The following is a 26,710-nucleotide window of genomic DNA, read 5'->3' as shown; positions in this document are numbered from 1 at the left end:
GGAAGTGTTCTGCCTCCTTCACTCAAAGGCGCAAGCTTTAAACTACAGCAGTGCAAAGTTTGGACCTGACCACACTCACTTCTGCTGCAAAATGATTTAGAAGAAACTCAAAGAAAATGAAGAAGCTATCCTTGAGTGAAAGAAGAAAAAGAGGAAGTCAGCAGTAAGTGGAGCAGCTAACAACACGTTGCTGAAAAGTTAAATTTGAGGAATTGTAATTTTATAAAATTAAAGTATTTAAAGTTGATGTTATTAGATACTAGACCGTGTTTGCTCTTTACAAGTAATGCCCTGTGAAGCATGTCGTGCTCAAGCATGGCAACAATTACTAAGAAATATTAGGAAGATTACAAAATGTACACATTGCACTCGCTGTGATTGTTGACATTCAGTGTGTGTGTGCTCTGCCCAAAGACACCAGCGCGTAGTTCGCAGCCGCTTACAGGTGCGCAGCTTGAGAGGTGAGGGGTCAGAAGACTCCCACCAACTGTCCATCCTCTTAAGACTTCCATTAATGGACAGTGCAGAAAAGAGCAGTGGCGTGCAAGCTGCAGTGAAAGCCAGTCTGGGTTTGACATCCTGCTGAGTTCGCTGATGTCTCAAAGAGGAAGTGCTGTAACCTGACTGCTGCAGTTGTGGCGCTGTTGAGTTTCTGACAATTTAACTTTTTGTGCTCTTCACAACCACAAACACAGAGCCTGAAATGGTTCCAGTGACCCAAAACCATGCGCTCATGATAACGTCAAACTAACACTGAACGAGGACAACCGGAACAGCAATAAGTAATGTTAAAACAAGGTTACGAAATGTATTGTTTTAAGGAAAGATATTAATTCCTTCAAAAAAAAAAACAGTGATTTAAAAGTATGACCCACAAAAGGTAACGCCGCTTTGCACCATCGGTACTTAATGTCACTTTGCAATATTAGTACTTACATCAGCAAACTTGTGGTTCCTGAAGTGAGATTTGTTGCATTTCAGCAGTTGGACAGCCAAGTTACAGTCCAACCTGTAACGCTCCTGAAACAGAAGAAAAACAGTCAGAAAGCACAGGCAGATTCAGTCCACAGTCCAAACAGCGAGCTACTGACATCTGACTCTGTTCATTGAGTGTGCCTGGATCTGGTTGAGAACCACTTTTGCTTCATCCAGATAAAAACTATTCCGGTTAGTGTGTTATTGTAGTGTGTGTAGACCTTCCCCCATCCTTTCAGGAAATGAAGAAGGCGGTGGAGGAGACCAGTGTCGAACGAGCTGCTGGTGCAGACAACATTCCAGCTGAGCTCTTTAAGGCCGCAGGCCCAGAGGCGTTGATTGCATTCCATGGTGTATTAACTAGCATCTGGGTGGAAGAAACTATGCCTGAAGAGTTCCGTGATGCCACCATTATATCACTTTTCAAAAACAAAGGCAGCAAAGCAGACTGTGGGAACTATCGTGGAATCTCGCTCCTGTCAGTCACCGGTAAGATACTTGTCCGGGTTATTTTAAATTGTCTAATTACCACCATATCTGAAGAGACACTTCCTGAAACGCAATGTGGTTTTAGGCCTAACCGAAGTACCGTGGACATGATCTCCTCGATAAGACAGATACAGGAGAAATGCACCGAGCAGCACCTTGATCTGTACATGGGCTTCAATGACCTTACTAAAGCATTCGACACTGCCAACAGAGAAGCCATTTGGCTAATCCTGGAGAAGCTCGGCTGCCCGAACAAGATGATCCGCATCATCTGCCTCTTTCATGATGGCATGGTCGGCTCTGTTTTAACCAGAGGCGGTACCTCAGCCCCGTTCGTAATATCTAACAGGGTAAAGCAGGGCTGTGTCCTTGCCCCAGTGCTGTTTAACCTCTTCTTCTCCTGCGTTTTGAACCGCGCCCTCTGTGATCTCAATAATGGGGTGTATCTAAGGTACAGGTTGGATGGATCCCTCTTCAATTTATGAAGACTGGCAGCCAGCACGAAGACTACTACCAAGCTGATCCAAGAAGCCCTCTTTGCGGATGACTGCGCTTTGATGGCGCATACAGAATCAGACCTACAAACCCTAACAGAGTTTCTCCCAGGCTGCATGCCTGTTTGGGCTAACCGTCAGCCTTTCCAAGACGAAGCTCTTCACCAACATGCGCCCAGATCGACAGCACCTTCACGGATAATCACCACTGATGGCCATAAACTAAAGGCTGTCGACCAGTTTACATACCTAGGGAGTGTAATCTCAGCGGATGGATCCCTAGATAAGGAAATAGCGGCCAGAATCAGCAAGGCCAGTCAATCCTTCGGACGCCTTCGATCCCGTGTGTTAGCCAACCGAAACATTAAAATGCACACCAAAATCAAAGTGTACAGTGCCGTCGTCCTATCCAGTCTCACGTATGGTTGTGAGTCCTGGACCCTCTACAAGAGGCACCTGAAGCAGCTTGAGCGATTCCATATGAAATCGTTGCGAACTCTGCTTGGAGTAAAATGTCAAGACAAAGTGACCAACCTTGAAGTCCTGGAACGGACCGGCCTTGTCAGTATTGAGGCCATGGACCTTAAGGCTCAGCGCCACTGGACAGGCCACGTCCTCCGAATGGACAGCTCACGGCTTCCACACCAGTTTCTTTATGGTGAGCTTGCGCAAGGAACACGATCAGTCGGACGCCCAAAGAAACGGTTTAAGGACGCCGTAAAGGACAACCTGAAACTGTGCGGCCTGGCTCCAAACGAACTTGAAGCCTATGCTTCAAATAGAACTGAATGGAGGTCCTTTGTAGAGAGGGCCCATGCAAACTTTGAGACTGCACGACGGGACCGTATCACCAGCGCCAGGAGTAGGCGAAAAGCAGGGATTCCTAGACCTGACTCTCAACTTTTCCAATGCCCTTTGTGCTCTAGAGTCTGTGCATCAAGAATCGGCCTGAACAGCCACACAAGGGCCCACCAGAGAAAGCAGCAGAACTGACATCATCGATGACGATGGTCAACCTACCAATTAATGTGCTCCGGCAATTTCGACAGCTAACCTCAGAGCAGGCAAACCTTGTGCACTGCCTGTGATCTTTGGTGCCCCTAAGAGGGTTCTGAGCTCAGGCTGGGAACTGGGTCTATGGAAGAACACAGAACTGAGGATGTCAGGATAAGTGTCCACCCTTGTGTCAGTATAAGTGTCTCTGGTCTTACAGCAGCTTCTGCCATGTGTGAGCATCGATTATTGGCTATAAAGAAGATTCCTCCAATAATTATCCATCACAGAGCCCCGCCTCTTCACACCAAAGACTACATTTCTTGTCGTGGAGGTTTGCCACAACATTTATTCAGACTTGTGTGGGGTTTGAGACCTTGGCCCCATAGGCCAGCTCAGCATCCATCGCTAGAAATCGCTCAGTCGGTGAATATCCAAGAACCTTTGGTCACTGAAAAATGGGCACTGAACACAAGAAGTGCTGTCATTCTGACTCCATTGATTGGGTTTGGTGTAACTAATTACCCTCAAATTCATGACAGTGAAATCACTTTAATTCTCCCAAACACATATATGAAGTAAAAAAGAAGACCCAGAATGCATTCCTTTGTCAACATCATAGGCTATATGGGCAATTCTACGGTAATGGAATTACAATCTGAGCTAATCTGTGATGGTTAGATGCCATATGTCCAGATTTTGCTTTGATTTTGCACTGTACACTCTTGCTTGCCTCTACTGGTGGTTGGCTCTCACTGCGGTATTGTATCACTTCCTGTTCCGGAGCACAGCGGTGTTTTTCTGTATCTGTTAGCTGTTTAATCTGCGCAGTTAGATTGATCTAGTTATCTAGATTACGATTTGTTTCCCAGTGTAATCTTTATGTGCCTTAACTAAAGCACTCCTTCTGCTGAATCACCTCTAAATTATTTACACATTATTCACTTTGCGTGTTTTTAGGAATCCGCTAGCTTAGCGTAGCTACTAGCTCTTAGCCGATTTAGCATGGCGGCTTCTCCTGTCTCTCCCGCACTTTTCTGCTCTGGGTGTGAAATGTTTAGTTATTCCTCGGCCTCCTTTAGCAGTAACGGTACTTGTAATAAGTGTAGCTTATTCGTAGCTTTGGAGGCCAGGCTGGGCGAATTGGAGACTCGGCTCCGCACCGTGGAAAATTCTACAGTTAGCCAGGCCCCTGTAGTCGGTGCGGACCAAGGTAGCTTAGCCGCCGTTAGTTCCCCCCTGGCAGATCCCGAGCAGCCGGGAAAGCAGGCTGACTGGGTGACTGTGAGGAGGAAGCGTAGCCCTAAACAGAAGCCCCGTGTACACCGCCAACCCGTTCACATCTCTAACCGTTTTTCCCCACTCGACGACACACCCGCCGAGGATCAAACTCTGGTTATTGGCGACTCTGTTTTGAGAAATGTGAAGTTAGCGACACCAGCAACCATAGTCAATTGTCTTCCGGGGGCCAGAGCAGGCGACATTGAAGGAAATTTGAAACTGCTGGCTAAGGCTAAGCGTAAATTTGGTAAGATTGTAATTCACGTCGGCAGTAATGACACCCGGTTACGCCAATCGGAGGTCACTAAAATTAACATTAAATCGGTGTGTAACTTTGCAAAAACAATGTCGGACTCTGTAGTTTTCTCTGGGCCCCTCCCCAATCGGACCGGGAGTGACATGTTTAGCCGCATGTTCTCCTTGAATTGCTGGCTGTCTGAGTGGTGTCCAAAAAATGAGGTGGGCTTCATAGATAATTGGCAAAGCTTCTGGGGAAAACCTGGTCTTGTTAGGAGAGACGGCATCCATCCCACTTTGGATGGAGCAGCTCTCATTTCTAGAAATCTGGCCAATTTTCTTAAATCCTCCAAACCGTGACTATCCAGGGTTGGGACCAGGAAGCAGAGTTGTAGTCTTACACACCTCTCTGCAGCTTCTCTCCCCCTGCCATCCCCTCATTACCCCATCCCCGTAGAGACGGTGCCTGCTCCCAGACTACCAATAACCAGCAAAAATCTATTTAAGCATAAAAATTCAAAAAGAAAAAATAATATAGCACCTTCAACTGCACCACAGACTAAAACAGTTAAATGTGGTCTATTAAACATTAGGTCTCTCTCTTCTAAGTCCCTGTTGGTAAATGATATAATAATTGATCAACATATTGATTTATTCTGCCTAACAGAAACCTGGTTACAGCAGGATGAATATGTTAGTTTAAATGAGTCAACACCCCCGAGTCACACTAACTGTCAGAATGCTCGTAGCACGGCCCAGGGCGGAGGATTAGCAGCAATCTTCCATTCCAGCTTATTAATTAATCAAAAACCCAGACAGAGCTTTAATTCATTTGAAAGCTTGTCTCTTAGTCTTGTCCATCCAAATTAGAAGTCCCAAAAACCAGTTTTATTTGTTATTATCTATCGTCCACCTGGTCGTTACTGTGAGTTTCTCTGTGAATTTTCAGACCTTTTGTCTGACTTAGTGCTTAGCTCAGATAAGATAATTATAGTGGGCGATTTTAACATCCACACAGATGCTGAGAATGACAGCCTCAACACTGCATTTAATCTATTATTAGACTCTATTGGCTTTGCTCAAAAAGTAAATGAGTCCACCCACCACTTTAATCATATCTTAGATCTTGTTCTGACTTATGGTATGGAAATAGAACACTTAACAGTATTCCCTGAAAACTCCCTTCTGTCTGATCATTTCTTAATAACATTTACATTTACTCTGATGGACTACCCAGCAGTAGGGAATAAGTTTCATTACACTAGAAGTCTTTCAGAAAGCGCTGTAACTAGGTTTAAGGATATGATTCCTTCTTTATGTTCTCTAATGCCATATAACAACACAGTGCAGAGTAGCTACCTAAACTCTGTAAGGGAGATAGAGTATCTCGTCAATAGTTTTACATCCTCATTGAAGACAACTTTGGATGCTGTAGCTCCTCTAAAAAAGAGAGCTTTAAATCAGAAGTGCCTGACTCCGTGGTATAACTCACAAACTCGTAGCTTAAAGCAGATAACCCGTAAGTTGGAGAGGAAATGGCGTCTCACTAATTTAGAAGATCTTCACTTAGCCTGGAAAAAGAGTCTGTTGCTCTATAAAAAAGCCCTCCGTAAAGCTAGGACATCTTTCTACTCATCACTAATTGAAGAAAATAAGAACAACCCCAGGTTTCTTTTCAGCACTGTAGCCAGGCTGACAAAGAGTCAGAGCTCTATTGAGCTGAGTATTCCATTAACTTTAACTAGTAATGACTTCATGACTTTCTTTGCTAACAAAATTTTAACTATTAGAGAAAAAATTACTCATAACCATCCCAAAGACGTATCGTTATCTTTGGCTGCTTTCAGTGATGCCTGTATTTGATTAGACTCTTTCTCTCCGATTGTTCTGTCTGAGTTATTTTCATTAGTTACTTCATCCAAACCATCAACATGTTTATTAGACCCCATTCCTACCAGGCTGCTCAAGGAAGCCCTACCATTATTTAATGCTTTGATCTTAAATATGATCAATCTATCTTTGTTAGTTGGCTATGTACCACAGGCTTTTAAGGTGGCAGTAATTAAACCATTACTTAAAAAGCCATCACTTGACCCAGCTATCTTAGCTAATTATAGGCCAATCTCCAACCTTCCTTTTCTCTCAAAAATTCTTGAAAGGGTAGTTGTAAAACAGCTAACTGATCATCTGCAGAGGAATGGTCTATTTGAAGAGTTTCAGTCAGGTTTTAGAATTCATCATAGTACAGAAACAGCATTAGTGAAGGCTACAAATGATCTTCTTATGGCCTCCGACAGTGGACTCATCTCTGTGCTTGTTCTGTTAGACCTCAGTGCTGCTTTTGATACTGTTGACCATAAAATTTTATTACAGAGATTAGAGCATGCCATAGGTATTAAAGGCACTGCGCTGCGGTGGTTTGAATCATATTTGTCTAATAGATTACAATTTGTTCATGTAACTGGGGAATCGTCTTCACAGACTAAAGTTAATTATGGAGTTCCACAAGGTTCTGTGCTAGGACCAATTTTATTCACTTTATACATGCTTCCCTTAGGCAGTATTATTAGACGGTATTGCTTAAATTTTCATTGTTACGCAGATGATACCCAGCTTTATCTATCCATGAAGCCAGAGGACACACACCAATTAGCTAAACTGCAGGATTGTCTTACAGACATAAAGACATGGATGACCTCTAATTTCCTGCTTTTAAACTCATAAAACTGAAGTTATTGTACTTGGCCCCACAAATCTTAGAAACATGGTGTCTAACCAGATCCTTACTGTGGATGGCATTACCCTGACCTCTAGTAATACTGTGAGAAATCTTGGAGTCATTTTTGATCAGGATATGTCATTCAAAGCACATATTAAACAAATATGTAGGACTGCTTTTTTGCATTTACGCAATATCTCTAAAATCAGAAAGGTCTTGTCTCAGAGTGACGCTGAAAAACTAATTCATGCATTTATTTCCTCTAGGCTGGACTATTGTAATTCATTATTATCAGGTTGTCCTAAAAGTTCCCTAAAAAGCCTTCAGTTAATTCAAAATGCTGCAGCTAGAGTACTGACGGGGACTAGAAGGAGAGAGCATATCTCACCCATATTGGCCTCTCTTCATTGGCTTCCTGTTAATTCTAGAATAGAATTTAAAATTCTTCTTCTTACTTATAAGGTTTTGAATAATCAGGTCCCATCTTATCTTAGGGACCTCGTAGTACCATATCACCCCAATAGAGCGCTTCGCTCTCAGACTGCAGGCTTACTTGTAGTTCCTAGGGTTTGTAAGAGTAGAATGGGAGGCAGAGCCTTCAGCTTTCAGGCTCCTCTCCTGTGGAACCAGCTCCCAATTCAGATCAGGGAGACAGACACCCTCTCTACTTTTAAGATTAGGCTTAAAACTTTCCTTTTTGCTAAAGCTTATAGTTAGGGCTGGATCAGGTGACCCTGAACCATCCCTTAGTTATGCTGCTATAGACGTAGACTGCTGGGGGGTTCCCATGATGCACTGTTTCTTTCTCTTTTTGCTCTGTATGCACCACTCTGCATTTAATCATTAGTGATCGATCTCTGCTCCCCTCCACAGCATGTCTTTTTCCTGGTTCTCTCCCTCAGCCCCAACCAGTCCCAGCAGAAGACTGCCCCTCCCTGAGCCTGGTTCTGCTGGAGGTTTCTTCCTGTTAAAAGGGAGTTTTTCCTTCCCACTGTAGCCAAGTGCTTGCTCACAGGGGGTCGTTTTGACCGTTGGGGTTTTACATAATTATTGTATGGCCTTGCCTTACAATATAAAGCGCCTTGGGGCAACTGTTTGTTGTGATTTGGCTCTATATAAAAAAAATTGATTGATTGATTGATTGAGTTCATCTCATACAAAATGGGAGCAAAACCAAAAGTGTTGCGTTTATATTTTTGTTGAGTGTATATATATATATATATATATATATATATATATTTCTATGTGATAAAAACTTAGTGTTTTGTCATGTGAATTTCCTCAGGAAATTTATTGATTGTAATGTGTTTGTGTTAAACTGTTCAGTTTCGCTCTTAAAAATGTGTGTTTTCAGCTAGTTTCATTGTCGTATCTGACTAATGTCATGCTGAGTCTTCAAATCTGTGAGTAAAAACTTACAATATTTTTTCATAGGAATTTTCTCAGGGAATTTATTCAGAGTAATGTTTGTTTTAAAACTGTCCACAGTTTTGCTCTTAAATATGATAATGTATTATTAATTGTATGTAGATGTCTAAAAGATTGTAGTTTTTGTTTCGAGCAGTGATTTATGTTTAAGCTGAATTTATTTTTGCTCCTAAAATGTGTAGTTGTTTGTAAATCAATAGATCAATTTTTTTTAGGTTTTATTATTATTTCTTGAAGATTTATTCTTATTTTGTCTGAACATTTTTTGGAGTAGTGTCGGTGGTATACCATGTAAGAAATCTTTTGTAAAGTTGAAATTTTTTCATTTTATGTGTTTTTTCTTTTTGAGCAATGATGTTTAATTGTGTAAAAATGAATTCCATCATTTAATCTGTACGTGATTTCAAAAGTTTCTGCATTATTGATTTTATGTGAATTCCATAAATACATTGCAAGTTACTATTGAAATAAAACCTATTGAATTTTAAAACATTTATAAAGCTTGTTTTACGTCATTTTTAGTTCTCAATAGGAAAAATAAAAAAAAAACTGTAGATAAATTGAGCAAGAACACTGCACGAACATCATATGAACAAAGAATGAGGACAGGTAATGTTCACATTGGAACATTTTACAAATGTTCATTTAATGTTCTGCTGCAACTGTTCACATGATATTTGTGAATGTTTGGATAATGTTCATTGAATGTTTGCATGCAAACATTACCTGTCCTCATTCTTTGTTGATATGATGTTCAATGTTCATGCCATGTTTGCGAATGTTCTCATGCAAACATTCAATGAACATTTAAAGAATGTTCAGTTTCCGGGTGGGGGGGCACTAGTGATCCCAGGGATTCTTCTTGCAGCAACTTCTCAGCTGCAGAATAAGTGACAGCAAGCTACAAGAACAGCCGTTCATTTATTTTTTTCCTCTCGCCTGGACTTTACTTTCGGAATGGAGGGTTACATATCCAAACTGAAACAATTTTCTAAACTGCAGTTTCAATCGAAGCAAGAGGTAATAATTAAAGGACGACCAACACCGGAGCTAAAAGGTTTGTTTCAGACGACAGACGACCTGCTCTTTTCAAACAGAGTGGGACACACATAAAGTCTGGCTGTGTGGACGTCCAGAAACAAACTGCCTTTTCAACTTTTCCTGCCATCTTTTCTCAACTTGTGACAATGTCTGGACTCAGATGGGATATTGCCAGAAAAGGCTTCAAACATACAGTCGGACCAGGACTGATGAAGGATGACTTTCTTCCCTGGCAGTGATCTCCACTGAGACAGAGACTTTTAAAACTGGAGGAAGATAAGGAAAACTTCCACAAGCAAGTTATCAATGCTTTTGTTCAGAAGGAGCAGCACATGGACTTCATTTATAAGTAAAGGTAAGTCCATAATAACATTTTCTTGAATTAAATGTGCTTTTTTGTGTGCTACAGTTTGTATGTGTAAAGAATGCTGATATGAGATTTTAAACATAACTCAGTAACTGCTGCCAGTCACAAGGTGAAGAAGCTGCTCTGTGGGCTTCATATGTATTTAAATCTGATTGTGTTGAAGTAGGTGCCTCACCAGCTATCAACCTCACCGCACGTCACTGACCTTTAAATTAATACATATGTCCACAAATGTGGACGTGACACATAACAGCTGCTTATCAAAGACAAGAAGATGTTAGTTTGTCCTTGAACCTCTTCACAATAAAGGTCCCGTTATTCAATGGCTTCAAATATTTCACAAATAATGCCCAACACATTTTTACAAAACATGTTGATGCTCCTGAAAGTATTAATTTAAGAAAACAATCCACATCATCTAATAGACAACAATGTGATGTCACCAATTATTACAAAATTAATTTGAGTCTGGGTTTCTTTGTTTTTTGTTTATATCAACAAATAAGAGAAACACACAGAGAGAGAGAGAGAGAGAGAGAGAGAGAGAGAGAGAGAGAGAGAGAGAGAGAGAGAGACGGACGGATGGACGGACGGAAGCCCAGTGATTGCGCAATCCAAGGTGAGGCACGACGGGCTGCTGCCTCACCGCATGTCTCTTCTCAGTATTTGAAAGACAACTGGGAAAATTCAGCAATTTTGAATAAAAAAATAATCTAAAACTGGTGAAGTTAAAAGGAAAATAACTTTATAGTCCAAATCACTGGATAAATATAACCATTTAATTATTTTTGTTCATTTTACATTTTTTCTTTCCATGATGTCAGGTGAGGCACTTGAGGCTGTGACTCACGTGCCTCACCTGACCGCACATCACTGTTAAAGTTGTGTGACTGAAATATGGAACAAGTATAAGACGTACATTCAGCTCCTCCAGATGGTTGATGGTGTTTTTGGCATCCAGCAGCTTGTTGGTGAGCTCCACCATCTCCTGGTCCATGGTCTTTTTGTCCCGCTCCACCCGCCGAAGCTGTGCAGAGAGACACGTCTGTCAAACAGCTGGACGCTGTGCTGTCCAATAACACACAGATAAAATTAACACTTGGCATTATAGGATGTACAAAAAAGAAAAACACACGAAAGATGTAATTTTAAAATTGGGAAAGCTTTTAGCTAAGTAGTTCCCGGTTGTGGGGAGTGCAGCCACACACAGTGGTTCCTTGGCGGGGTGGGGGGTGCAGCCGCACACAGTGGTTCCTTGGCGGGGTGGGGGGTGCAGCCGCACACAGTGGTTCCTTGGCGGGGTGGGGGGTGCAGCCGCACACAGTAGTATCTTGATGTGGGAATAACCCTCCTTCTCAAATTAAGAAAGACAAATGATTTCTTCCTAGAAACTGGGGTTTAGCGACCCGCTGCTTCTCTTTCACTGCACGTGGGGTGGAAACAAGCTAATCTGCTGCATGAAAGATATCTTCAAGAGAATCGCTATCACAACCTGGTACACAGCAATAACACACCAGCACAATCCTTAACACTAAGGTCCAATCCCAACACCTCTTTACCCTGAACTCTCATCATAAGTACTGCAGGGTATTTGCAGAGGACACACCCTGTCCAGTCAGCTGTCCCGACCATTCAAACCTTAACAGCAGCGCTAAGCAAGATGGAAGCAAGTTGTCTCAAGTGGTCAAGGCATTTTTAACCTCCGACTTCAGAGGAACTTCCAAACAGCCTTATTATTATTATCAATGATGAGCCAGTACCAACGATCCTGGAGAAGCCCATCAAAAGCCTTGGTCGGTGGTACAACTGAGATCTTAAAGACTCCATACAGGTGAAGCAATTCAGGCAGGATACCATCAGAGACCTCAAGCAAATCAACAGCACAGCTCTCCCAATCAAGCTGAAGCTCTGTTGCTTTCAGTTCGGGCTGCTGCCCGCCTCATGTGGCCAATTTCCATCTATGAAGTACCCTATCCCATGCCAGTTGGCTGGAGCGATTGGTGAATGTGCAGGTAAGGAAATAGCTAGGACTACCCAGGTGCCTCAGCAGCATAGGCCTGTGCAGCAACGGAGCCCTCTCCCTGCCAATCTCAAGCCTGGTGGAGGAGTATAAATGCACTAAAAGCTTGAACTGATCCTCAAAGAATCCTAGGATCCTCTTGTCAGAGGTGCTGCTCCCACTTTAGCCACAGGGAGAAAGTGGAGGTCAGGTGCAGCAGTGGTACAGGCAAAGTCTGCCATAAGACATCGGGATATAGTGGGCAAAGTCCAACATGGCAGAGAGGGCCTAGGTTTGGGAGCAACAACAACCACATGACAGAAGGCTACTACAGCTAAACACTGGCGACCAGTGTTTGATGAGGTGCACCACCAGGAGGAAGCGGACAGGTGTGCCAGAGCTGTGTCCCAAGCCAAGTAAGGCCGCTGGATGAGGTGGGATGGTCTTGAGAAGAGGGAGATCACCTGGGGTGAGCTGTGGAACATGGCGTCTAATATGCTGAGCTTTGCCATCAGAGCCACATATGATGTCCTGGCCTCTCCAACCAATCTACACCTCTGGTTTGGAGAAGATCCAGCCTGTCTCCAGCGTATTTCCCCAGCAACCCTGGATCACATCCTGGTGGGATGCGAGACAAGCCTTATCCAAGGCAGGTACATAACCAAGTGCTGAAGTGCCTGGGTGCTGCACTGGAGAGCAAGAAGGTAACCGCCAGTGCCATTACCCTATAAGCCCAGACTATCTTCCAGCAACCAACATCTTTCATCCGGGAAGGGGAAAACAGCCAACCAACAGATTGCCTCCAGACGCATGTCCACTGAATGCAGCCCAGGATTGGGAAATGCCTGTAAACCTAAATCAGAGGCTTACATTCCCACCCGAAATTGCAGCGACCAACCTGCACCCAGACCTAGTCTTTGGTCTAAATCCTGCCGATGTGTCTTCATTGTGGAACTGAGAGTCCCTTGGGAGGAAGCCTGTGATGAGACATTTGAAAGGACAAGGTTGCGACATGCAAACGTGTCAACTGAAGCAGAGGACTGGGGCTGGAAGATACACGTGTGTCTAGTGGAAGTGGGTTGCAGGGGCTTTGTAACGTGTTTCAGCTTAGCTAATTATAGGCCAATCTCCAACCTTCCTTTTCTCTCAAAAATTCTTAAAAGGGTAGTTGTAAAACAGCTAACTGATCATCTGCAGAGGAATGGTCTATTTGAAGAGTTTCAGTCAGGGTTTAGAATTCATCATAGTACAGAAACAGCATTAGTGAAGGTTACAAATGATCTTCTTATGGCCTCAGACAGTGGACTCATCTCTGTGCTTGTTCTGTTAGACCTCAGTGCTGCTTTTGATACTGTTGACCATAAAAAATCATATTTATCTAATAGATTACAATTTGTTCATGTAAATGGGGAATCTTCTTCACAGACTAAGGTTAATTATCGAGTTCCACAAGGTTCTGTGTTAGGACCAATTTTATTCACTTTATACATGCTTCCCTTAGGCAGTATTATTAGACAGCATTGCTTAAATTTTCATTGTTACGCAGATGATACTCAGCTTTATCTATTCATGAAGCCAGAGGACACACACCAATTAGCTAAACTGCAGGATTGTCTTACAGACATAAAGACATGGATGACCTCTAATTTCCTGCTTTTAAACTCAGATAAAACTGAAGTTATTGTACTTGGCCCCACAAATCTTAGAAACATGGTGTCTAGCCAGATCCTTACTCTGGATGGCATTACCCTGACCTCTAGTAATACTGTGAGAAATCTTGGAGCGCATATTAAACAAATATGTAGGACTGCTTTTTTGCATTTGCGTAATATCTCTAAAATTAGAAAGGTCTTGTCTCAGAGTGATGCTGAAAAACTAATTCATGCATTTATTTCCTCTAGGCTGGACTATTGTAATTCATTATTATCAGGTTGTCCTAAAAGTTCCCTGAAAAGCCTTCAGTTAATTCAAAATGCTGCAGCTAGAGTACTAATGGGGACTAGAAGGAGAGAGCATATTTCACCCATATTGGCCTCTCTTCATTGGCTTCCTGTTAATTCTAGAATAGAATTTAAAATTCTTCTTCTTATAAGGTTTAGAATAATCAGGTCCCATCTTATCTTAGGGACCTCATAGTACCATATCACCCCAATAGAGCGCTTCGCTCTCAGACTGCAGGCTTACTTGTAGTTCCTAGGGTTTGTAAGAGTAGAATGGGAGGCAGAGCCTTCAGCTTTCAGGCTCCTCTCCTCTGGAACCAGTTCCCAATTCAGATCAGGGAGACAGACACCCTCTCTACTTTTAAGATTAGGCTTAAAACTTTCCTTTTTGCTAAAGCTTATAGTTAGGGCTGGATCAGGTGACCCTGAACCATCCCTTAGTTATGCTGCTATAGACTTAGACTGCTGGGGGATTCCCATGATGCACTGAGTGTTTCTTTCTCTTTTTGCTCTGTATGCACCACTCTGCATTTAATCATTAGTGATTGATCTCTGCTCCCCTCCACAGCATGTCTTTTTCCTGGTTCTCTCCCTCAGCCCCAACCAGTCCCAGCAGAAGACTGCCCCTCCCTGAGCCTGGTTCTGCTGGAGGTTTCCTCCTGTTAAAAGGGAGTTTTTCCTTCCCACTGTTGCCAAGTGCTTGCTCACAGGGGGTCGTTTTGACAGTTGGGGTTTTTCTGTAATTATTGTATGGCTTTGCCTTGCAATATGAAGTGCCTTGGGACAACTGTTTGTTGTGATTTGGCGCTATATAAATGAAATTGATTTGATTTGATTTCACCACAAGGCTACTAAAGGAGGTTGGAATCAGAGGACAAGCACAGCAGAGGACCGTCAAACAGCTTGCAGCTGCTGCTGATAGAAGAAGCCACTGGCTGTGGCTGAAGTGAAGGGAGATGGTATGGGGTGCAAGTGACCTTGTGGAGCCTCCGGTGCGACACACACCCAGGCCTGATCAGCCTGTGGTGGGCCAGCCTGAGGTGAGGGTGTATTGTGATAAAAGACTGAAACACCCAACTGATGATGTGTCGTACTGGAGGCACCAGGCGGACATCTCTCAATCCAACTCCAATCAAGAGGAAATCTCCATCAACAGCTTTGTACTCTTTCATCAATGGATTTTAACATCTAGTCCTAGTAAGAAGAACAATGAGGATTAATGTTTTACACACTGTGTGACTTTTGACTGACCAGCAGTATCAACAAATGTTGGATGGACTGTAAGAATTCATGTTTTGGGCCTTAACGGTGCTCTCTGCATCAATGGGCCTGGCTTGGCTCATCTTCAGTTCCAGAACTGGTCCTTTTGAGGTTTCTTCCTGTTTCTGTGACCAGTGTACTCTACCATGGGGACAGTAAAGTCTGGAACTTATGTTAGGACGTGGTGCTTGATGAAGAGTTTTAAGGAAGACATGGTGCTTGAAAGCAGTATCATCAAAAAAAAAAAAAAACAACAACAACAACAAAAAAAACAAATTATACTTTTAGGTTTCTGACTTTTTTTCTTGCTGCTGTGGAAACACACAGAGCTGAGCTCTAAGCTGTGGAACTACATCACCATCTTCCACGGCAACCATCCATGTGACTGTGTCGATGTTCAATACAGAGCCTCAGACCATGTATCGACAAGTTATTGAACTGGATCAATAGACCAATCAGAGCTCACTGTCTCCAATATCGGTGGTGTTAACTAACAGTACAGTGGTCCCTCGTTTATCGCGAGGGTTACGTTCTAAAAATAACCCGCAATAGGCGAAATCCGCGAAGTCGTCAGTGTTATTTTTTACAATTATTATAGATGTTTTAAGGCTGTAAAACTCCTCACTACACACTTTATACACTTTTCTCAAACAGGCATTAACATTTTCTGACTTTTCTGTCTTGTGTAAACACTCTCAAAGTTCAAACCTTAGTAGAAAAATAAGACCAGTATTATAGAATGAAACCAAAAATCAAAACCTGTTTTCAGGCCCAAACATTTTTTTGAGAAATAAAAATAGGACGTTTTCCTATAGATAATTATGATGGCTTTTAAAACTAACAAATTTAATTTTAATGATCAACCTACAGGGTTGGACACATAAGAAATTATTAATAGTGACTCACCAGAATTTCACAGTTCCTCTGACCGTGCGTCTGCATCATGGCGCCACTCCGCTGTAGCGTCTTTTTCCACTAAGTGACACCTCGGTGCAGGTGTCTTTTTTCGAGTGAAGAACATAGTTATGGGTAGTTGTTGGTGCTCTTTTTTCTTCTTGGCGAGAAGATTATAAACAGACACATGCAGAACACAATGCGCATGCTCTTTCTTCGCTCACTGCCTTCGGTGTTACTGTTGCGGGACGGATGCAGGACCCGCAAAGAATCCAAGTCATGAAAAAGATACAAACCTCTCTCAGTGGCCACGGAGCTCTGCGGCTGTGGTTACCGAGACCATGCAGCGCTGTGGATTGAATTCTTGCGGGCTGCTGGAGCGCTCTGCATCAAAACAGCGAGCGTAGTCTCTGGACCTGTTGCCAGATTTTGGCCGCAACTCCGCACAGCAGACAGTGGGGCGGTGTGAGTGGCCCGCTGCATTGTAGTCAGTGAGAGCAATTGCGGTGATGCCGACAGGTGCTACGACCGGCCGCCTGATGAGGACGCAGAACACAATGCGCTGTTTAAAAAAAAAAAAAAAAAAAGAAGAAGCATGCAAAATTGCACTAAAAAAATCCGCGAAACTGCGAGGCCGTGAAAGGTGAACCGCGTTATAGCGAGGGACCACTGTACACTGTGATGGTGTTAAAGGTCACAACAGGTCAAAGGTTACCAGGGCATGGAGCTTCTCCTCCAGATCTTGATTGGCTCGCTGAGATGCAGTGTAACTGTTCTGGAGCCTGGAGAGAGAGAGAGAGAGAGAGAGAGAGAAAACATGTAGTACCATCAACCAAGCTAACACGAGTCAAAGAAGGAAGAGACTCAGGAGGTTCGCTAATATGGTACAAATCAGAACTGACCCGCTCCATTAAGCTCATCAAAAAAGGAACTTTTTACATTTGGTTAGAAATAAATAAGAAAGTCACACAAACTGAGAAAAATCTCCTATGTGCCACCTACATTCCTCCAACCGAATCCCTTATTTTAATGAAGACATGTTCTCCATCCTGGAGGAGGAAATTAACCATTTCCAGGCTCATGGTCACACTGTAGTCTGTAGAGACCTCAAGACCAGAACAGGACAAGAACCTGACATCTTCAGCACCCAGGGGGACAAACACCCACCAGGAGGAAGAAACATAATCTCCCCAATCTGTCCCCCAAGACACAACTATGACAAAACAACCAACAATCATGGATTACAACTCTGTGGTTGACTGGGTCTGTCCTGGGGTAAACAAACCCACAGCTCATCTCTGGGTGATGACTTCATCACTGAGCTCAGCCTGGTATCTCTCAGAGTGTCCATAGTCAACCCACGAACAGCCCCATCAGATCAACACCAAATCACCAAATCAAACTACACACCATCAAAACACACTACAAATGGAAAGAACACAGAAACAAACCAAACTACACGCCATCAAAACACACTACAAATGGAAAGAACACAGAAACAAACCAAACGACACGCCATCAAAACACACTACAAACGGAAAGAACGTACAAACAAACCAAACTACACGCCATCAAAACACACTACAAACGGAAAGAACGAACAAACCAAACCACACGCCAACAAAACACTATACATGTCAGAAACCAGCTATACACTATTCAAGAGTCCATAAAAACAAAGAGATTCTGGGAAAATTGGAACAAACAAAAATAACGAAAAACATGAAGAAACTGGAGCTGTGTGGGTTAAACCACTTCACCAAGACATTTGGTCCAATAGAGGAAAACAAAGATAACAAATTACAAAGCTGAGAGTCAAACATCAAAGATGACCAGAACCCACTCGGTGACCCCATGACCCTAAAAGAACTGCAGGACAAAATCAAATCGACTGAAACCAAGAAGGTCTGTGGTGTCGACAACATCCTAAATGAAATGATCAAATCCACAGATCCCAAATTCCAACTGGCCACATTAAAGCTCTTTAACATTGTCCTGAGCTCTGGGATCTTCCCCAATATTTGGAACCAAGGACTGATAACAAACTTGACAATAACTACCATGGAGTCTGTGTCAACAGCTACCTTAAGAACATCTTCTGCCTGATCATCAACCACAGACTCCTACATGTCCTGACTGAAAACACGCCCTGACCAAATCCGAACTGACCGTCCAACACACCAGATTTGATTTTCACCCTCAGCACCCTGACTGACAACAAAAGAAACAAAGACATAGGCAAACTATTCTCCTGTTTGTAGATTTCAAAGAAGCATTTGATTCAGTTTGGCCCAAAGGTCTGTTGTCCAAACTGTTGGAAAGTGGGGTTGGAGCAAAAACATATGACATCATCAAGTCAATGTACACAAACAACAAGTGGAAACAGACACACAGACGTCTTTCCCCAAACCAGGGGGTCAGACAGGGATGCAGTTTGAGTCCAACCCTCTCCAAAATCTACATTAAATGAATTGTCCAAATCATTGGAACAGTCGGCAGCACCGGGCATCACTCTAGTGGACACCAAAGGCCTGTTTTTGGCAGATGACCTGTTTCTGTCTCCAACCAAAGAAAGACGACAACAATAACTTGACCTTGTAACTTGACAATTTCTTCCAAACCTGGGCCTCGACGGTGAATCTAACCAAGACAAAAATGATGATATTCCAAAAAGGACCCAGCCTCCAGTCACACAAATATCATTTCTTCCTGGATCAGACAGTCCGAGAACACACAAAAAAACTACACCTACCTCAGAGTAAACATCAACACCACAGGCAACTTCAACAAAGCTGTAAATGACCTGAGAGACGAGGCAAGAAGGGCTTTTTATGACATCAAAGTAGATGTCCCAATTCAAATCTGGCTCCAAACACTAGATTCCATCATAGAACCCATGTCTCTTTATGGTTGTGAGGTCTGGACCTGCTCACCAACCAAGACTTGGCAAAATGGGACAAACACCAAACTGAGACTCTGCAGGCAGAATTCTGTAAATCCATCCTCCGTGTTCAACGAAAAACACAGAACAACACACGCAGAGCAGAATTAGGATGATACCCACTAATTATTAAAGTTCAAAAGAGAGCAATTAAATTTTCTGACCACCTTAAAAACAGTGAGCCCGCCATAACAAAGCCCTGATCCACAGAGAGACTGTAGAGAGACGCCTCCTCAGCCAGCTGGTTCTGGGACTCTCTACACAAACACAAACAGAGCCACCAAGGACAAACACTGTTAGACTAAACCAAATTATAAGAAAACAAAAAGAAAACTATGTGACGCACTGGGAAAAAAAGAAAAAAGAAATCAACCAAAACCCAGAGTAAATTGGAATGCTGTTTGTCCCTAAACAGACAGAACTCGGTGGCAGAATACCCGAGCACAGTGACCAACCAATCATCGCTGTTACACTGAAGCAACTTTGTGTGCACAAAAAGGCTTGATGGAAGTATAGAAGAAGAAACTGAAGAGTGAAACTGCTAAGCTACGAGCTACACACATCATTGTGCAGTTTGTATGGGTTCGTAAATGTTGATAAAGTCAGTTAATGAAACAAACGCTGGATAGCTCATGACAACGACCAATCCAGAAATAAACAAAACTGTCTTGCATTGGAGCTGTCTCTTGGCAACGGCACACGCAAGGCCGTTATGCCCGTGAATACCGTCGACTAAGGTAAGATGGCCAATCTAAGTTTAAACGTCGATGTGAAATGGTGATTAGATGGATAATACTGGGCAACTAACTGTTGTCGACTGAAAGATTAGACTTCTTTATGAAACCGGGCCCAGGACCATGGTCTGTGAGGTCACTGTTCTGCCTCCACCCTACACCTCCAAGCACAAAATGGTAAATAAATGGTAAATGGACTACATGGCCTGTAGGTGGCAAGATGGTGCCTGTGTGTTTGGCATGCCGTCAGCCCCGTCTCTACTGCTCGTCGAGTTTTTTGTTGCTGTGTTTTTGCTCTGTGTGTTCTGCCGGGACATCTCTGCCTTGCTTGTGTATAATCGTCAGTCTCTCTTGGACATTAATGCTCTTTATGAGCCGCTGCTGTCGTCTGGGTCCGGGCTGGGAGGGCTCCGCCCTGCTCTACCACCTGTGCTCGCGGACGTCCCACTGCACCTGCTCCGTTTTCCTTGCGCTCCTCTCCGGAGGAGGAGCTTTGGAAGGCGTGGAAAGTGGAGCGGTGCGTTGGTGAAATTTAAGTTCTACCTGACAGCCTTCACTAGAGGGTCTGATCCTTGCCTGCTCTGGGATGGACGATATTTTTGGGCGTGGGAGCGCGCGCTGCACACGAGAGGCTGCTAGATTCGTCCTGTCGTTCCTGGACTGTCCTCTCCGATGACAGGACCGGCTCCGCTAAAGCTGTGCCCATTTTTGCCGCAGCTTCCTGCTGCTGCCTCTCGCCAGGCTGCAGAGTTTTTACGCCAGTGCTGTCGTCTGCAGGCTTGCAGACGCGGTGTTTCACCTGAGCTCATCCGGCCGCTGAAACACGCTGCGTCACTGGCTGCTGAGGAGCTGAACTTCCGCATGACTTCATTAAAATCTGCTGATCCCACCGAGATCCTTAGTTTGGGTCTCATTAACATCAGATCATTGTCTCTGAAGTCACTGCTGGTGAATGACTTAAATGTAGATCATTGTCTCTGAAGTCACTGCTGGTGAATGACTTAAATGTGGATCATCGCCTGGATATGCTTGGATTATGTGAAACCTGGCTTAAATCCACAGCTGTCCTTCCTCTGAATGAGGCCTGCCCACCGGAGTACACTTTTAGTCACGTTTCACGTGATGTGAAGAAAGGCGGGGGTGTTGCTTTTATTTATAAATCCAGGTTTACTTTATTAACTGTTGGGAGACATAAATATAATTAATTTGACCATCTGATTCTCCGTTATGCCCATGATGATAAGTACTGTCAAGGTCACAAAACTGGAAATCAGCTATGTTATATTGTCACTGTCTATAGGCCTCCTGGGCCATATTCTGATTTTTTAGATGAATTTGGTGCGTTCATCTCTAGTCTTTCAACTAGCACAGACAACATTTTGATTATTGGTGACTTGATTGATTGATTGACTTCAACATTCATATCAATAAGCCCTCTGATCCCCTTGGTAAATCATTTATGGAAATCATGGATGCATTAGGATTTCAGCAGTTCATTCATGGTTCAACGCATATCAGTGGTAATACTCTGGATTTGGTTCTTGCACGTGGCCTTGCTGTATCAAATATCGACATCCTGCCGCTTGCATCAGCGGTCTCTGACCACTCGCTTATTAGGTTTACAATTACGCTGCCACCTTTAGTGGAGCAACAACATTGCCTGTCATTGCAGTGTCGAATTAAACCTTCAACATTGACTGAACTTGAAGCGAGACTACCAGAAATCTTAACTTCAAGCTTGATGAATTTTGTCGGTATACAGTCCTGCGGATAGCCTGAATTTAGTGCTAAAAACCACACTTGATAAGATTGCACCTCCTATATTAAGGCCATGGCCTTCCCAAGGCACAGACACCTTGGTTCAACAGTTATTTGCGTGATCTTAATCAATCAATTTTAATCAATTTTATTTATATAGCGCCAAATCACAACAAACAGTTGCCCCAAGGCGCTTTATATTGTAAGGTAAGGCCATACAATAATTACGTAAAAACCCCAACGGTCAAAACGACCCCCTGTGAGCAAGCACTTGGCGACAGTGGGAAGGAAAAACTCCCTTTTAACAGGAAGAAACCTCCAGCAGAACCAGGCTCAGGGAGGGGCAGTCTTCTGCTGGGACTGGTTGGGGCTGAGGGAGAGAACCAGGAAAAAGACATGCTGTGGAGGGGAGCAGAGATCAATCACTAATGATTAAATGCAGAGTGGTGCATACAGAGCAAAAAGAGAAAGAAACACTCAGTGCATCATGGGAACCCCCCAGCAGTCTAAGTCTATAGCAGCATAACTAAGGGATGGTTCAGGGTCACCTGATCCAGCCCTAACTATAAGCTTTACCAAAAAGGAAAGTTTTAAGCCTAATCTTAAAAGTAGAGAGGGTGTCTGTCTCCCTGATCTGAATTGGGAGCTGGTTCCACAGGAGAGGAGCCTGAAAGCTGAAGGCTCTGCCTCCCATTGTACTCTTACAAACCCTAGGAACTACAAGTAAGCCTGCAGTCTGAGAGCGAAGCGCTCTATTGGGGTGATATGGTACTATGAGGTCCCTAAGATAAGATGGGACCTGATTATTCAAAACCTTATAAGTAAGAAGAAGAATTTTAAATTCTATTCTAGAATTAACAGGAAGCCAATGAAGAGAGGCCAATATGGGTGAGATATGCTCTCTCCTTCTAGTCCCCGTTAGTACTCTAGCTGCAGCATTTTGAATTAACCTAAGGCTTTTCAGGGAACTTTTAGGACAACCTGATAATAATGAATTACAATAGTCCAGCCTAGAGGAAATAAATGCATGAATTAGTTTTTCAGCATCACTCTGAGACAAGACCTTTCTAATTTTAGAGATATTGCGTAAATGCAAAAAAGCAATCCTAGATATTTGTTTAATATGCACATTGAATGACATATCCTGATTTCTCACAGTATTACTAGAAGTCAGGGTAATGCCATCCAGAGTAAGGATCTGATTAGACACCATGTTTCTAAGATTTGTGGGGCCAAGTAAAATAACTTCAGTTATAGTTTATCTGAGTTTAAAAGCAGGAAATTAGAGGTCATCCATGTCTTTATGTCTGTAAGACAATCCTGCAGTTTAGCTAATTGGTGTGTGTCCTCTGGCTTCATGGATAGATAAAGCTGGGTATCATCTGCGTAACAATGAAAATTTAAGCAATGCCGTCTAATAATACTGCCTGGTCCTAGCACAGAACCTTGTGGAACTCCATAATTAACCTTAGTCTGTGAAGAAGATTCCCCATTTACATGAACAAATTGTAATCTATTAGATAAATATGATTCAAACCACCGCAGCGCAGTGCCTTTAATACCTATGGCATGCTCTAATGCTAAACCGGCTAAGAGCTAGTAGCTGCGCTAAGCTCTTAGGCAGAAGGCTAGAGGGTTGGAACGGAAATGGCATAGTTCCAAACTAGAGGTGTTCCAACTTGCGTGGCATGAAGCTATTTTAGATTATAAGCATGCTTTATTGGCTACGAAGCAGGCCTATTACTCTGAATTGATAAACAAAAACAAGCATAATTCAAAGTTTTTGTTTGATACGGTGGCATTTCTTATTCATGGACAGCCACCTGTTGGTCATTCTCCTTTTTCAGCACAGGACTTTCTGGACTATTTCGAAAAGAAAATACAAGATATTAGGTTGAGCACATCTCAGCATACTTTGGTCCAGTCATTGTATCCAGCTACTGAGCTGGGGACTACTACTGAGGTGCTACCTAGATTCACGGAATTTAACAGTATCTCACAAGGTGTGCTGACGAAACTCGTGATGTCTACTATAAGCACAACTTGTTTATTTGATCCTATACCAACAAAATTGTTTAAGGGTCTTTGGCCCATTCTTGGGCCGACTGTGCTGGAAATTGTTAATCTTTCTCTAAACTCTGGATCTGTTCCAAATTGTTTTAAATCTGCAGTGGTTAAACCACTACTCAAGAAATCTAATCTTGATCCTGGTGTATTGAAAAATTATAGGCCGATATCTAATCTATCATTCTGCTCTAAAATTCTGGAAAAGGTGGTTTCACAGCAGCTTGTGGACTATCTTACTGAGAATGACCTTTTTGAGCCACTGCAGTCTGCTTTTAGAAAACATCACTCCACAGAAACAGTACTTATTAAAGTAGTTAATGATCTTCTGCAAGCAATCGACTCGGATACTACTACAGTATTGGTGTTGCTGGATCACAGTGCTGCGTTTGACACAGTTGATCATCATGTTCTACTTGATAGGCTGGAAAACTGTTTCGGGATTACTGGAACTGCTCTTGCGTGGCTGACGTCTTATCTGTCTGGTCGTTCCCACTGTGTTTTGTGCAACGACACTACCTCTGACTTTAGGGGCATGAAGTTCGAGGTTCCGCAGGGATCCATTCAGGGTCCCCTGCTTTTTTCCCTGTATATGGCACCTCTTGGGAACATTTTGCGGTGTTTTGGGGTTGCTTTTCATTGCTATGCTGATGACACTCAGTTGTATATGCCGATAGCTGCTGGAAATCCTGTCCACATAAAATCTTTACAGGACTGTCTCGCAGCAGTGAGAAGTTGGATGTCTAACAACTTTCTACTTATGAACTCTGATAAGACTGAAATGATGGTTCTTGGTCCAGCAAGACATCAGCATCAATTTGATCAGCTAGCACTTAGCCTAGGTTTATGTGTTATACATCATACTGAAAGTGAGGAACCTTGGGGTAATTTTTGATCCTACGTTGTCCTTTGACCTCCACATTAGGGACACTACAAGGACTGCTTTCTTTCATCTAAGAAATATAGCAAAAATTCATCCCATCCTGTCTATGGCTGATGCTGAGACTCTGATTCATGCTTTTGTTTCTTCTAGATTGGACTATTGTAATGCTTTTTCTGGTTTACCACAGTCCAGCATCTGGGGTCTTCAACTGGTTCAAAATGCTGCTGCCAGACTTCTGACACGAAGCAGAAGGTTTGATCATATTACGCCAGTTCTGGAATCCCTTCACTGGCTTCCGGTCTCTTTGAGATCGGATTTTAAGGTGTTACTATTGGCCTATAAAATTGTTCATGGACTGGCACCCTCCTATCTGGCCGGCCTGGTTGAGTCCTATGTGCTGGCTAGGGCTCTGCATTCACAGGGTGCGGGACTATTGTGTGTCCCGAGGCTGAAGAAAAAGTCAGCAGGTTACAGAGCTTTTTATCACCGCGCCCCAGCTCTGTGGAATGATCTGCCTGCGCTGATACGACAGTCGGACTCTGTGGAGACTTTTAAAGCAAGGCTGAAGACACATTTGTTCTCCCTGTTTTATCATTAGTATTTTATATGATTGTGTGTCTTTTTTTTATTCGTTTTATTTATTTTATTTCTTTTACCTTTTTATGGTTAAATTTTTTTTTGTGTGTGTTTTAATCTTATTTCATTTTATTCTGCTTTTAAATGTTGTGAAGCGCCTCGAGGAGATTACTCATGATTTGGCGCTATATAAATTAATAAATTATTATTATTATTATTATTTATATAGCACTTTTCCATCTGCATCAGACGCTCAAAGCACTTTACAATTATGCCTCACATTCACCCCGATGTCAGGGTGCTGCCATACAAGGTGCTCACTACACACCGGGAACAATACGGGATTAAATACATTGCCCAAGGGCCCTTAGTGATTTTCCAGTCCGGCGGGGATTTGAACCTAGGATCTTCTGGTCTCAAGCCCAACACCTTAACCACTAGACCATCACCTCCCACAAAACAAAATGTTTACACACAACACAAAGGAAATTCAGATTTTCTGTAAGACACGACAAATTAAATCCACTTCCTGACCTGCGGAACTTATCCCTCATCTTTTCCAGGTCATCTCTGGTCCGACTAAGCTCAGTTTCCATGTAGTGGCGGCTCCCATCAAACTCCGCCTCCATGGTCTCCATTTTGTGGGTGGAGAGCACCAGGCGGTGCTGCAGGTCCTCATTCTGCTGCTGGAGGATTCTGGGGAATGGAAGGGAAGTGTTAATAAGGCTCCTCAGGAACGTTCAGAGACTGTATGTTCAGTGTGGAAACAGAAGCTGACCTGATCCTGTCCGAGTCTGATAAGGCCTCCTGGAACACAATACAAGATACTGGTCAGAACCTCAGAACCAAATATCAGCACAGAGTGTCAGAACAAACTCTAATGGGAAAAAAACACACTGATTCAATCTGTTTATAACATGTTAAGGACACAAACGTCTGAGGGAGAGAAACCTAAACCACTCAGGCATTCTTGACGAGAGGTGACAAATGTTCAGAACCAGCAACTGGTCGTTCAGCACTTCACCAAGTGCCATCTCTGTGGAATCATGAGTCCAAAACACAAAGACCCAAAAATATCCTGTGAGGTTGCTTAGCAACCCCTCACATGGAGGAATGTGCTGTAAGGAGCGGTCCACGGATTAATTGACATCCAGCGTTGGATTGGATCTGGATTCAGCAGACTGTCGCCTCCCAGCTTGACGTTTTCCAGAATATTCCGTTTCTGCCATTGGTAATGTGTTCAGTTTCCATCCTCACAGAGGCGACACGTGATCATGTGACCACACTTTGTGTCCTTTATGGCCTCAACCCATTGACATCTGTCACACCAACAGCCTGGCGTCCCAGCATGCTCTCGGATCCATATAAGAAAATCAATCAGCTGCCGTGATTGGAGCAGGCAAACAGCCAATCAGTTCACAGTGTGGTGCAGAACACTGATGTCCCCAAGTAGCTGCATCACGCTGCAATCATCAAACAGCAGCTGCTGTTTGATGATTGATGAAACCTTTTTTGGTGGTCAAAGCAGACGTAGATCGAGGCTCAAAAGCTCCAGATTAGAACACACTAACTCTTAAAATGTCTTTGCTCTGTCACTTTGTTGGAATTCTCCCTGAAATCTAACAAAATCTTTAAGT

General features: G+C 43.1%; 1 protein-coding gene across 2 annotated transcripts in view; it reads right to left on the bottom strand.

Annotated features, from left to right (window-relative positions):
• tjap1 (tight junction associated protein 1 (peripheral)) overlaps positions 1 to 26,710 on the bottom strand; it is a 76,689-nt gene that overhangs the window by 7,040 nt on the left and 42,939 nt on the right. For both annotated transcript variants that reach the window (XM_034184606.1, XM_034184607.1), the window contains 5 exons: positions 25,852 to 25,880; positions 25,608 to 25,769; positions 16,833 to 16,899; positions 10,944 to 11,051; positions 937 to 1,020 (listed from right to left, as the gene is read on the bottom strand). In XM_034184606.1, coding sequence (XP_034040497.1) covers positions 937 to 1,020; positions 10,944 to 11,051; positions 16,833 to 16,899; positions 25,608 to 25,769; positions 25,852 to 25,880 — 450 coding nt within the window. The remainder of the gene's footprint in view (positions 1 to 936; positions 1,021 to 10,943; positions 11,052 to 16,832; positions 16,900 to 25,607; positions 25,770 to 25,851; positions 25,881 to 26,710) is intronic.

The sequence above is a fragment of the Thalassophryne amazonica genome, chromosome 13, assembly GCF_902500255.1.
Source record: "Thalassophryne amazonica chromosome 13, fThaAma1.1, whole genome shotgun sequence".
NCBI lineage: Eukaryota > Metazoa > Chordata > Actinopteri > Batrachoidiformes > Batrachoididae > Thalassophryne > Thalassophryne amazonica.
The sequence above is the reverse complement of the archived record's forward strand: the minus strand, read 5'-3'. Positions and strand labels throughout refer to the sequence as shown.